Here is a 14,595-nt window from a genome sequence, read left to right as displayed (position 1 = left end):
TTTTTTTTTTTTTTTTTTTTTTTTTTTTTTTTTTTTTGCATTTTACCCAGTATTGCAATTACTGGATTGTGGAACAATTCTATTTTTAACTTTTTGAAGAATGTCTATACTGTTTTCCACAGTGGCTGCACCAGCTTGCATTCCCACCAACAGTGCATGAGTGTTCCTTTTTCTCCACACCTTTACCAACACGTGTCTCTTGAAGAACTGGCCAATCTTTGAATATACTTTCTAACCCGGGTCTCAGAGGGGAGAAGCGTTATAGATTGGAAGTATTTAAGCACAGACTCTGCCCAGATCATTGATTGACCAGTAATCTATTGAAACACTGAAGACTCCTAGGAAACAGGCTTAAAAATAAAAATAATAAAAATTCTAAGCAGAGGCCACACACATCATAGTAGAGACAGATTATGTATACAGTTCAAGATTGCATTTTTAAATAATGAAACTTAGAAATATCATTTAAAAATCCATAATTCCTTCACTGTATTACCTAAAAATATTGACTTTTCCAGAAAAAATTAAAACCATGTAAAGAAACAGTAAAATGTGACCATACACTGGGAGGAAAAAAGCAAACAGTATAAATGACTTCTCATTAGGCCTAATTGTTGGATTTAGCAATTACTTCAGAAAATATGTTCATAGAATTATAGGAAAATATAACAAGGGATCTTAATAATGAAAAACTTCATGGAAATTCTAGAGGTGAACAGTACAGTGATATTTAAAATTCATTATTTGGGTTTAACAGCAAATTTGAGATGACAAGAAACATCCTACATGGACCTAGATTAACATTAATCATTCTGAAGAACAGAGAGGAAAGAAGATTGAAGAATGACAGAGCCTGAGAAATATGTGAAACAGTATTAAGTGTTTCACATTTGTGTAATGAGAATTCCCGAAAGAAAGGATGAGAGAAAGAGACAGGAAAGAAAAACATTCGAATAATTGCCAAAATCTTCCCAAATTTGATGAAAACTATTAATCCACAGATAAAGAAGCTTAACAAAACTCAAGTAGTGAACACAAAAGATTTGTCTCTGGACAGAATAGTCAACTCTCAAAAACCAAAGACAAAAAATCTTGAAAGCAACAAGAGAAAACATATGTAGAGGGCAGTTGTAATAAGATTACCAATTAATTTTTTATCAGAAACCATGGAGCCCAAAAGACAGAATGAAATATCCACTGAAAGAAAATTGCCAACCAAGAATTCTAAATCCAGTAAAATTAACCTTTCAAATATGAAGGTGAATTAAAAACATCCCCAGATAACATCCCCAAAGATTTAGACATGCTGCTCATAGACCTGCCTCAGAAGAAATACTAAAAAAAATCCTTTAGGCTATAAGAGTAATACTGGATATTAATTCTGATCCATAGGAAGGAATGAAGAGTACCAGAAAAAGTAATTATGTCGGTGGAAATAAAAGGCCATGCATATTAATATATCTTTTCTTTTTTTTCTTAATTTCTTTAGAGGGACATGAGATTAATAAAAGCAGTGATTATAGCACTAAAGTATTAAGATCATATGATATACAGATATATGTGACCAATAACATATATATAATAACACATAATAAAATAAAGGCAAAGAAAATGGAATTCCATTGGAGCAGAATTGCTGTATTTGCTGTAACTCAGTTACTAGTCAAAAGATGATTATTGGAAACTAAAGAAGTATACTATAATCCCAAGAGCAACTACTGATAACTGAAAAAAAGAAAGCAAAATCAAAGAAATTATAATAGTATACTAAAAAATGCTTAACTCCAAAAAAGGTAGTAAAGAAAGAATACACACAAAGGAAACAATCATCAAAACTAATAGACAACCGGCAGAATGGGAAAAGATAGTCTCAAACAGCATACCAAATGACTAGTATCCAAAATCTATAAGGAACTCACCAAACTCCACACCCGAAAAACAAATAATCCAGTGAAGAAATGGGCAGAAGACATGAACAGACACTTCTCCAAAGAGGACATCCAGATGGCCAGCAGACACATGAAAAGATGCTCAGCGTCCTTCATCATCAGGGAAAAAGAAATCAAAACCACACTGACATACCACCTCAGCCCAGTCAGAGTCACTGATGAACAAATCAGGAGACTGGATGCTGGTGAGGATGTGGAGAAACGGGCACCCTCCTACACTGTTGGTGGGAATGTAAACTGGTGCAGGCCCTCTGGAAAACATTATGGAGGTTCCTCAAAAGATTAACAGTAGAACTCCCCTATGACCCAGCAATAGCACTGCTATGAATTTACCCGAGGTATACAGGAGTGCTCAGGCATAGTGGCACATGTACCCCAGTGTTGAAAGCAGCACTCTCAACAATAACCAAAACCTGAAAGAGCCTAAGTGTCCATCAGCTGACGAATGGATCAAGAAGATGTGGTTTATCTATACAGTGGAATACTACATGGCAATGAGAAACAGTGAAATCTGGCCATGTGTAGCAACATGGATGGGACTTGAGGGTGTTATGCTGAGCGAAATAAGCCAGGCAGAGAAGGACAGATACTATATGTTTGGCAGGTATAGGTGGATTAGGAGCAACTTAATGGAGGATCATGGGGGAGGAGAAGGGGAAAAATAGGTGGGGAGAGGGAGGGAGGCAAAACATGAGAGACTCTTGAATGCTGAGAGCAAACTGAGGGCTTGTGGGGGGTGGGGAGGAAGAGAAGGGAGGTGATGGGCATGGAAGAGGGCACTTGTTGGAATGAGCACTGGGTATAATACGGAAACCAAATTGACAATAAACTATTTTTAAAAAGAAGGAATACACCAAAAAAAGATGAGAGGTATAGATAGCAGAATGACTGATATAAATGCAACCATATCAAAACTTACATTAAATATACAGAAATCCAAAAGTAGAAATTGGGAAAACTATGGACTGGGTATGAAAAGATACTAAGGAGTTACTGTTTAGTTTTGTTGGAGATGGCAAGTTTTATTATTCATCTGTTAAAAATATACATTGAAATATTTATGGGTGAAGTGAAATGATATACCAAGAATTTGCCTTAAAATGCTACAGGAAATAAAAAACTTTAGGGAATTACTGAAGTAAGAGAATGAGTATTTCAGTTATTTATTTATTTCTATTTTATCTATAGAATAGTATTTAAAAATTTTTTCCAAAATAAAAGTTTTAAAAACTTCATATGTTGCTCCAACTTTGAGCCCTTTTGGGCTAAACATTTCTTACCCTTTTGACTTATCTTAATCATTTTTTGAGCACCTTCTTGCTTGCTCTCTCAGCCAGTTCACTTTCTACCTTTATTAGTTTTCTATTGCTATGTAAAAGTTACTTTAAAACTTAGAGACTTAAAACAGTAAGTCTTCATTATCTCACACAGTTTCTGTGGATCAGAAACTTGGGGATGCGTTAGCTGTTCTTTTGGCTTAAGGTTTCTCATAGGTTTGCATTTAAGATGTTAGCCAGGGCTTTAGCCTCTGAAGATTTGTTATTTTACTACTTCTCTAATGGCTTAATGTACATGACTGGAAAGTTAGTGTTGATTGTTAGTGGGAGGCTTTAGATCTTCACCATGTGGATGTCTCAATAGGACTGTCTGAGTACTTTCATGACTTGGTTGCTGCCCCCTCCCCCTGCTCCCAGAGTGAATGATAAAAGAGAGAATAAAGCAGAATGAATGATCCAGAGTAAGGTAGACTTCTGTGTCTTTTATGATCTAGTTCTCAAAACTAGATGTTGTCATACAACATCATTTCCACAATCTGCTATTGATTACATGTGTCAGCCTTAGTCATTGTGGGAAGAGAGTACAAGGGCATGAATACCAGGAAGCAGGAGTTACTGGGTGTTACTTTGAAGGCTGATTCTTACATTACCCTAGCACGAGAATCTCCAAGAAGCCCTGGTTCCTTTTAAGAGAGTAGTATTTAAGTTAAAATCTTGTCACTAAGAGTACTCATTGTCAGTTGCTTATTATTTCTGATAGGCATTTTGAGTATATAGAGCTAAAATATATATATATATTTCTCTATATATATCCGTATATACTTAAATTACACATTTATACTGATATATATGACTTAAATTTAACATAACAAGGTTTTTCCCTCTTTGATTTTGTATGTTTATTTTCTCATTTTTGGAATGTTTTTTGGAAATAAAAAAATAAATAAAACCATGTAAAAGTATACATTCGGAGGAGTATTGCTAAGCAATCAGAAAGAATGAAATCTTGCTATTTGCAACAACATGGATGGAACTAGAGGGTGCTATTCTAAGCAAAATTAGTCAGAGAAAGACAAATATCATATGACTTCACTCATGTGTGGAATTTAAGATACAAAACATATGAACATAAGGGAAGAGAAGCAAAAATAATTTAAAAACAGGGAGGGAAACAAAACATAAGAGACTCTTAAATATAGAGAACAAACTGAGGGTTGCTGGTGGGGTTGTGGTGGGAGGGAATAGGCTAAATGGGTAAGGGGCATTAAGGAAGACACTTGTTGGAATGAACACTGGGTTTTATACATAGGGAATGAATCACTGGAATCTACTCCTGAAATCACTGTACTCTATGCTAACTAACTTGGATGTAAATTTTAAAATTAAAAAAAAATTAAGAACATAAACATTCAGAGAAGTTTTTCATATACGTTTCTCCCTCCCTCTACAACCCTGTTCCTACCAGTAACCATTTTTATTTATTTTCAGATTATACTTCCAATGTTTCATTTTACAAGTATATGTAAATATATGTACTTCATCCTCCTCCCTTTCACTTTCCCTCAAAAGATAGTATATTTTGTACAGTGCTCTGTACCTTACATTTTTATTTAACAGTATATCCTAGATATCACTCCATAACTATTTGGAGATCTTTATTTTCTTATGGCTGCATAGTGTCCATTATGTGGATACATTACTGAGAGTCTTTCGGGTTGTTGCCAGTCTATTACTATTAGAAATAATGTGTAGTGAATATTCTTGTGTCATTTCATCCTTGTACTGTGTGTGTTGGTGGGGTAGATTGCCTAAAAGTAAGATCACTAGATCAGAGGCAAAAATATGTATACAGTTTTGTTAGATACTGGCAAATTTCCCCTTCATAGGTAGTGGTCCATTTTCACCATCCCATCAGAGATACTGTGAGGGTTAACAGAGTTCATGCATGTAGACTGCCTAACATAATGATCACTTAATCAAAGATGGCTTTTTCCCTAAAATCAATGTTCTTAGCTCTTTCATATATTGTCAAATGAATTTCAAGATTTCTCAATACCGTGAATACTTTCCTAGATGTGTATTCTACTTTATATGTAGTCCTTTTTATTAGTTTGTGCAGAACTAAACACAATACTTAGTAAATCACTCCAAAGTGGTCATTTTGTATTTTAAGAGTTAGAAAAAATAATATTAAGTTCCTGGAAGAAGAATCAGATAGGAGGCCCTATTCTTTCATATACTCAAACATCTGTGAGAATGAAGACCATTCTCAGCTATCAGACTATCAACATTCCAAAAAATGTTGACATCACTCTGAAGGGATGCACTGTTATTGTGAAGAGTCCCAGACGAACCCTGCAAAGAGATTTCAGTCACATCGATGTAAAACTCAGTCTCCTTGGAAATAAAATGAAGAGGCTCCAAGTTGACAAATGGTGGGCAAATAGAAAAGAAATGACTATCTCTAGGCATATATAGAACACGATCAAAGGCGTTACACTGGTCTTCCATCACAAGGTGAGGTCTGCGTACGCTCACTTCCCCAACAACATTGTTTTTCAGGACAGAGTTCTCTTGTTGAAGTCCAAAAAATACATCTTCAAGGTTTAGATGAGGCCAGGGTGTTGCTTGCAGTATCTCAAGCCCAAAAAGATGAGTTAATTCTTTAAGGAAATGACAGTGAACTTGTATCAAACTCAACTGCTTTGATTCAGAAAGCCACAATAGTTAAAAATAATATCAGAAAATGTTGGAATGATACCTTTTTCTGAAAAGAAACAGTTCATCAGCCTGATGAATGAGATCTAAGTTGTCCAGGGATGTCTGGGTGGTTCAGTCAGTCAAGAGTCAACTCTTTTTTTTTTTCCTAGTTTATTTATTTATTTTGTCAGTGTAGAGCCTGGTGCGGGGCTTGATCTCAAGAACCATGAGATCATGACCTGATGGTTAACCTACTGACCCACCTAGGCATCCCAGACATCCAGCTTAATGCTTAAGATTCTCTCTCTCCTTTCACTCTGCACCTCCCCCAGCTCTCTCACTCTCAAACAAACAGATAAAAAAAGATGTCCCAGCTACAGAAACAGCAAGATGTTAAAATTTCTCAGACTTACTTGTGGCATTTTAAAGATACAATAAAGGCTGTATTAATTTTTTAAAAATTAGGGTTTACATTTATAAAGTGGTAATTTATATTGAAATGTTTCTGTTCTGTAATACCATTCAACATTATGATAAGGTCCTTCAAGATAAATAGAAAATGCAGAATATCTTGGGAAAATGATTATTTTACCTGAGCTTGCATTTTTAATATTTTTGGAACCTCTTATGGTTTAACTACTTGGATACAGAATAAGGTGATGGGCATTATCAGCTTGAATTTGGTCAGTGACCACAAGTTATACCCTTATGTCTTGATTATTGTCTAACAGTTTTATCAATTTAGAAGGACAACTAAAATGAGTCCAGAGACATTGTTAGTATATGTGTTAAAAATAAGTAAGATTTATTAGCTGCTGCTAGTATAAAAGCATTACTTTCTGAAGTATTTTCAAAAAAGTGTATTTAACATAGGGGAGATTACTGTTAACATAAGGTTAAAACTCTGGAAAAAATTCTTTCACCATTAGTTCCAATATTTTTATATTGATAGTTGGTTTTATAGAAGTGTTTATTTTTGTTTTTGTTTAACCTAAACAAGTAGTAATTTACCTAAACCTGAGTGATTCTTAAATAAGTAGTTATTTTATAAAGTAAAACTATATGTTAATTAGAAATAAGAGTAAAACTAGAGATATTTGTTTTAGTAATTAGTTTGTTAAGCTCCTCTGAAAATTCTTGGGTACATTATCTGCCAGTGCTTCCTTGTTCTATGTAACATTCTAGATTTATAAATTAGTATGTGACATTCTGTTCTTTGCCCATTTAAATTTATTCTAGGTGCTAACTGCCAAAGAAAGAAAAACTCAAATTGATGATAGAAACAAATTGACTGAGCATTTTATTATCACACTTCCTATGTTGCTATCAAAGGTATAGTTTCATTTACATTTCTGTGATAATATTCCACTGAGTTTGCTTATTACACTGAACTATTAAAGTAGTCACTTCTTTTTTCTTTGTTTCTCCTCCTTCTAGTATTCTGCAGATGCAGAGAAGGTAGCAAACTTGCTACAAATCCCACAGTATTTTGATCTAGAAATTTATAGCACAGGTAGAATGGAAAAGGTAAGACACTATGAAATTGAAATTCTATTATAGTCAGTTTAATTAACTGCATTATTTCATATTCATGTAATCTATAGGTTTATAATTTGACAGATGGTTATTTTTATTAATCTAAATATCATGGTTTTTCTTTTTTTCCTTCTCAGCATCTGGATGCTTTATTAAAACAGATTAAGTTTGTGGTAGAGAAACATGTAGAATCAGATGTTCTAGAAGCCTGCAGTAAAACCTATAGCATCTTATGCAGTGAAGAGTATACCATCCAGAACAGAGTTGACATAGCTCGAAGTCAGCTAATTGACGAGTTTGTAGATCGATTCAATCATTCCGTGGAAGATCTACTGCAAGAGGTCTGTTTTAAAGTTAATGTGATAATTTTGGCTAATAATTATTCAGAGTTTTTGAATGTGTAAATTGTTCCCATTTTAAAATAAAATCTAGTAGAATTCTCTGCCTCTTTCACATCTTAGCGTTATTGCAGCTGTTCATCTTGTAAAGATTAACCTTTGTTATACTTTATTTTAAACACGTATTTCATAAAAGCTAAATTTTTTTCTCTTTTAAGAAAAACCTTTTTAAAGTCTGGCTTTTCTTAATTCATTTTTTCATTTTTACATTTTACTATTACTGGGACCTAAATTACATTTTATTACTATCACTCAACTCATAATGTGCTAATGAATAGAACATAAAAATTAAGAGTACTTGTAAGGAACAGCCACTCACCAGTGGTTTGCCCAGGATAGCAACAAACCTCTCCCACTGTTTTTTGGTTTTTTTTTTTTTTAATGTTTATTTTCTTTTTGAAAGAGGAGTGAGCATGAGCAGAGGAAGGACAGAGAGACAGACAGAGGATCTGAAGCCCCAACATGGGGCTCAAACCCACATACTGTGAGATCATGACCTGAGCTAAGATCAAGAGTCATACACTGAACCAACTGAGCCACCCAGGTGTCTCTCCAGCTGGTTACTTTTGTAATTATTTTTGTGATTTCCATTTCTTGCCCTCTCCCTCTAATCAGTGTAAGGCAATTTTGAACCCCCATAGATTTCTATGCCATGATGGCCAGACTGAGAAGAAGGGCGGAAATGGTGGGGGAAAGGGAGAGAAGCAAACCATGAGAGACTCTTGAATGCTGACAAAAACTGAGGACTGATGGATGTGGGGGGAGGGGGGGATGGGCATGGAGGAGGACACTTGTGGGGATGAGCACTGAGTGTTATGTGGAAACTAATTTGACAATAAACTATTAAAAAAAAAATAAAAAATAAAATAAAAAAAAAGATTTTATTTTTAATCCATGTAACCAATTTTTTCCAACTTCTAATTTTTAATTTTAACTTTTAAATTTCTTCAACCATTTTTGATTTTTCATTGTAGTTTTGAGCTACAAAAGTAACAGACAGGTAAAATCTTTGAAATAACCATTAAAGTCTTTAAAGCACATACCTTTTCACTCAGCAGTTTTAGTGAATTTATCCTAAAGTATTAATCAGAAAAATGTACAAAGTTAACATTTATGACACTGTTTAAAATGCAAAAATGGTTATCTCTGGGTGTTAGAGTTATGGGTGTTTTTATTTTTTGGTTTTTTGCTTATTTGTATTTTGTTATTTTACCAACAGTGAATATGTACTGTTTATATAATAAAAAAGAATTCTTTTTAGGCAGTAGGTATTAATAGACTTTCATGTGAATTTGAGGGTAAGTAAAGTTATGGTAACCAAATGATGTCTTTTTTTTAATTTATAGGGAGAAGAAGCTGATGATGATGATATTTACAATGTTCTCTCTACATTAAAGCGGTTAACCTCTTTTCATAAGTACGTAATTTTATTTAGATTTGGTTGATAACATATATTAGCCAGTATAAAATAGACTTTTTTTAATAGTATTTAACTTCTGTATGACAATGGAAAAGTTTAGACAAATACCAAGATGTTAGGATTTTTTTCTTTATTATTCAGATTTTCTCCCTATATATGATTGGTTTTTATTAGTAAGATTTATCATTCAGGTGTAACAAATGTACACTGTACACTGTAAAAGTTTGTTAATCAATATTATTAAGAAATTAGATGGGTTTACTCTATAAGTTAGAGGGTTTTTATACATTTTTTAATGTTCATTTTTGAGAGACAGCGTGAGTAGGGGAGGGGCGGAGAGAGAGATGGAGACACAGAATCTGAAGCAGGCTCCAGGCTCTGAGCTGTCAGCCCAGAGCCTGACACAGGTCTCACACTCATAAACTGTGAGATCATTACCTGAGCCTAAGATGGACACTTAACTGACTGAGCCACCCGGGTACCCCATAAGCTAGAGTTTTATAGGTATAATTTTCAACTGATAGCTTTTAGAAATCTTACTAAATAAGAAAAAAATTGGGGGGAAGCCATGAAAATTATTTCCATGAGCTTTTTTTCCTAAATAATTCTTGTTTGTCTACTTATTATTGTGTTCTTACTATGTAAACAGAATAGCTAGACTTGAATAAGGAAAAAAGTCTCAGATTAATGATCGATCTCAGTGATTTTCAAATTGTAATTTACATGCCCCTTCTTAATGAGGTATGTTTGCTCTATAAAGAAAGGAAAATAGAGATCTTTGTTGCCTAAGGAATGTTTAAGTGTAGCCCTTACATTAATGAACACTTGAGAGTTCAAAAGCAGTGTCTAAAATCTAAGACTTGAAGATTTTTTTACACAAGTACATTTTTTAGATTTCTGTGGAGAAATAAACTCTTAGTTTTAAAAATATTTTGACATTTCAAAATCAAAGTTAACATCCATTGATCTCCTATTTTTAGTAGTAGAACTCATGAGAAAATAAAATGTATTATTTCAATTAAGAAACCTGTAGCTACACTAAAGTTTTTGAGCTTTGCCATATTTCCTTTCCCCTAGTTTTGTCTTTCCTTGTCTCCATCTTATGAATACAAATCTCTTTTAAAAATACACATGTATTTTTATATTTTGGAATTATGAATGGATTTGTTAAAATATGTTTTAAAATATACTAAGAAGAATGAAATGGAATACAAGCTTAGGTTGACCATGTAGTACAAATCTTCATTGAAATGTGCAAATTTTTATTATTTGGTTTCTTTTAACTAATTCCTAATATCCACTTATATATCCACTTATATATTCTGTCTCCTTTCTCCCCCATTGTCCTTTTCTCTTTCTTCCTTTTTCTTACCTTCCTTTCTTTCCTACTTCCACTCTCTTTACTTCTTACTTCTTTTCTTTCTAAGTTTGAGTACCAGAACATTTCTTTATCTGTCTTTTTTGATTCTATAAGAAAATGAAGTTAATTTATACTTCTGCCAACTCAAACTAAGCTCAAATTTCAATTTTCATCTACTCTTAGAATAAAGTTAATGCGTTTTTGTTTATTTTAGTGCTCATGATCTCACAAAGTGGGATCTATTTGGTAATTGCTACAGATTATTGAAGACTGGAATTGAACATGGAGCTATGCCAGAACAGGTAGGAGTTTATTGATATTCCTCCTTTTTCCATTTTAGAAGACTAAGCTTCTCTGAGATCACACAGGATTATCAAAAGCCTTACATAGAAACTAATTGATAATTCTTTTTTTTTTTTTTTTAGAAACTAATTGATAATTCTTAAATGCAGATGCCTCTTTTGAGAATTATTGCCATAGTAATTGTATATTACTGGTAGGTGTTCATGATTGAGTGTTACTGGTAGGTGTAATATATCTTCAGGTTTGAGCAGAAAAAAGTAGAAAATCTTTGCTATAATTGTATTTCAAAAATGTAATACTAAAGTAAACATTATTGCTTTTTTAGGAAAAATACAGTAATTACCATAGGAGCAATTTCCAAACTTGATTCAGTTTGATGAAAATTCCTAATAATGGTTATATTCTACATACTGTTCTAGACATTGATAATGGTAAGCCTTAGGTATAGCGTACTTTTTGTAGTAGAACCATAGTTTACTCGAGTAAACTTGGAGCCTTTAGCAGATTTTAGACCTTGTTGCCTTCATGTGTAATTTGAAATGGAAAGGGCAAGAATTCATCACATTTCTGTAGTCTGGAAGATACTTAAAATAGTCAATTCTATATGAGAATTAAGTAATTAATTTTTAATTACAATTATTATACTTGTTAATGGTTACACGTAATACAGTTAATTTTAGTTGGCAATTATGTAGTTATTGTTACTTAGCAGTAACAGTCTGTTGTAAGAATTAAGAGTTATTTTGTATACCATATATACTCATTCATTAGACCAAGATATCAGCCAGTAGTTAAGTATAGGTGGTATTTAAGAGTGATCTCATGTATTCCCATTTGGTAATGTGGAATGCTTAAATGATACTTTATTACACTAAAGCAGTAGGAATTTCAACAGGTATAACAATAATGATTTCATATTACAAATGAATCACAGAAACATGCTTTATCATTGCTATGCTTATATTCTCAAGCTGTTCTTCAAATTTGAAAGGGATAGACTTGAGATATTCCTTGTTTTGGTTTCCTCATTTTCCTTAAGAAGATAATGAGAATAGCACATCTCTGTTTCACCTGGGGATTATAATTATGTCACAATTTATTTATAATTCACTACACCATCATTTATTGTCATAGAACTGACTTTTGACAGTCTCGCATTGTTGTCTTCTTTGGTTATCTTAGTTTTCTGTTACTTATGTTCTCATTTCCCCCATTTTTAGTTTCTTTGAGTAAGAGAACACATACATGTGACATTTGCTTAAACTTTTTAAATCTTACACATATTTTCTTTTTTTTTTAACTCAAATATAGCTAACATAGTGTTATATTAATTTCAGGTGTACAAGATAGTGATTCAGCAGTTTTCTCTATTCACTGCTCATCATAAGTATACTTTTAATCCCCTTCACCTATTTCACCCATCTCCCCACTCTCCTCCCCTCTAGTAACCATCAGTTCTTTATAGTTAAGAGTCTGTTTTTGGTTTGTCTCTTTTTTTGTTTTTTGTTTCTGTGTTTTGTTTCTTAAAGTCCGCATATGAGTGAAATCATACAGTATCTGTCTTTTTCTTACTGAAATACTTCTCTCAGTATTATATTCTCTAGCTCCATCCATGCTGTGGCAAATGCCAAGATTTCATTCTTTTTTATGATTCAGTAATATTCCACTGGTGTGTGTATGTGTATGTGTGTGTACGTACGTGCGTGCATGCCGCACACATGCACACACACACGCATACATACATACCACCTCTTCTTCATCATTCATTAGTTGTTGGATGCTTGGGTTGCTTGCATAATTTGACTATTGTAAATAATGCTGGAGGAAAGATAGCAGTGCAAATATCCTTTCAAATTACTATTTTTGCATTCTTTGGGTAAATACCCAGTAGGAGAATTAGTGGATCATTTTTAATTTTTTGAGGAACATCCATACTGTCTTCCACAGTGGCTGCACCAGTTTGCATTCCCACCAGCAGTGCACATATATTTCTTTTTCTCTACATCCATGTTAGCACTTGTTGTTTCTTGTGTTTTTGGTTTTACCATTTTAACAAGTATGAGGTGGTATTTCATTGTAGTTTTGATTTGCATTTCCCTGGTGATAAGTGATGATGAACATCTTTTCATGTGCCTGTTGGTCATCTGTATGTTTCCTGTGGAGAAATGTCTGTTTCTTTCTTCTTCCCATTTTTTAATTATATCATTTGTTTTTAGGGTGTTGAATTCTGTAAGTTCTTTGTACATTTTGGATAGTAATTCTTTATCAGATATGTCATTTGCAATATTTTATCCCATTCCATAGGTTGGCTTTAGGTTTCTTGATTGTTTCCTACACTGTGCAGAAGCTTTTTATTTTGATGTAGTCTCAATAGTTTATTTTTGCTTTTCTTTCCCTTGCCTCAGGAGACCTATCTAAAAAAATGTTGCTGTGGCTGACATCAGCGAAATTAGTGCCTGTGCTCTCTTCTAGGATTTTTGTGGTTTCCGGTCTCACATTTGGATCTTTAATCCATTAGAGTTTATTTTGGCATATGGTGCGAAACACTGGTCCCAGCTTCTTTCTTTTGTGTGTTGTCCAGTTTTCCCAAGCACCATTTGTTGAAGAGACTATCTTTATCTCATACTCTTGCCTCATTTGTTAAAAGATCAATTGACCATATAATCATGGGTTTCTTTTCGGGCTCTCCCTCTGTTCCACTGGCCTATATGTCCATTTTTGTGCCAGGGCCCTACTGCTTTGATTACTACAACTTTGTGGTTTATCTCAAAATCTGGGATTGTGATCCCTTCAATTTTGTTCTTTTTTTTCAAGATTGCTTTCGCTATTCAGGATCTTGTTTCATAATTTTAGGGCTGTTTTTTCTAGTTCTGTGAAAAATGCATTTGGTATTTTGATAGGGTTGCATTGAATCTGTAGTTAGCTTTGGGTAGTGTGGACATTTTAACAATATTGGTTCTTCCAATCCACAGTCTCTTTGTGTTGTTAGGCACATCCTTAAAACCTAATCATGTATATGAAGTTTTGGTGCATCACTACTAGATTGTACTCTTGTTTGTTACAGCAGTAGAAACTATTTAACAATCAGCAGCTCTTAGAAACATGTCTTTAGAGACCCACTATTCAAATTCTGAAAAGTATACAGAATTCAACCAGTTTTTCATAGGACCATATAGGCTTGCTTTTTTAGATTGCCACTCTGTACTTTAAAATTCAGAAAATAACCTTTTTGAGTAAAGATACCAAATAACTACCAGAATGTTTGTGATTGCTTACCTTTAGTTTTGCTTAATGTTCTGAAGATAATTTAAAATTAATTGTCTAGTGGTTTTGGGTGACTGTATTGTCCTTACGCTTGATTATTTGTTTTCCATGGTAACCATTTTATGTAGAAGTTTCCTAGTCCTCAGAGTTAATTCTTTTTTTTTTCTTTCCTCTTCCACTGATCTGTCTTTTCTCATGCCAATACTGCTTTAACTATTATAGCTTTAGAATATGTAAGACTGAAGTTTAAGAGCATTTACCTATTTTTATAGCAATTTTTTTCTTTTTTTTTTTTTTTTTTTTACAAATAGCTTATTGTCAAGTTGGTTCCCATATAACACCCAGTGCTCATCCCACAAGTGCCCTCCTCCATGCCCATCTCCCCCCT

The 14,595-nt window shown here is 33.5% G+C and overlaps 1 protein-coding gene and 1 pseudogene across 3 annotated transcripts in view; both read left to right on the top strand.

Annotated features, from left to right (window-relative positions):
• Positions 1 to 14,595, top strand: part of STAG1 (STAG1 cohesin complex component) — a 422,866-nt gene that overhangs the window by 341,349 nt on the left and 66,922 nt on the right. For all 3 annotated transcript variants that reach the window (XM_077752340.1, XM_077752338.1, XM_077752339.1), the window contains exons 17-21: positions 7,166 to 7,258; positions 7,364 to 7,453; positions 7,600 to 7,803; positions 9,207 to 9,277; positions 10,855 to 10,942. In XM_077752340.1, the coding sequence (XP_077608466.1) occupies positions 7,166 to 7,258; positions 7,364 to 7,453; positions 7,600 to 7,803; positions 9,207 to 9,277; positions 10,855 to 10,942 (546 nt within the window). The remainder of the gene's footprint in view (positions 1 to 7,165; positions 7,259 to 7,363; positions 7,454 to 7,599; positions 7,804 to 9,206; positions 9,278 to 10,854; positions 10,943 to 14,595) is intronic.
• Positions 5,483 to 5,997, top strand: LOC144221819 (large ribosomal subunit protein uL6 pseudogene; annotated as a pseudogene).

Source organism: Crocuta crocuta, unplaced genomic scaffold (assembly GCF_008692635.1).
Source record: "Crocuta crocuta isolate KB4526 unplaced genomic scaffold, BGI_CrCroc_1.0 scaffold580, whole genome shotgun sequence".
NCBI lineage: Eukaryota > Metazoa > Chordata > Mammalia > Carnivora > Hyaenidae > Crocuta > Crocuta crocuta.
This window is presented reverse-complemented; position numbering and strand designations above follow the sequence as displayed.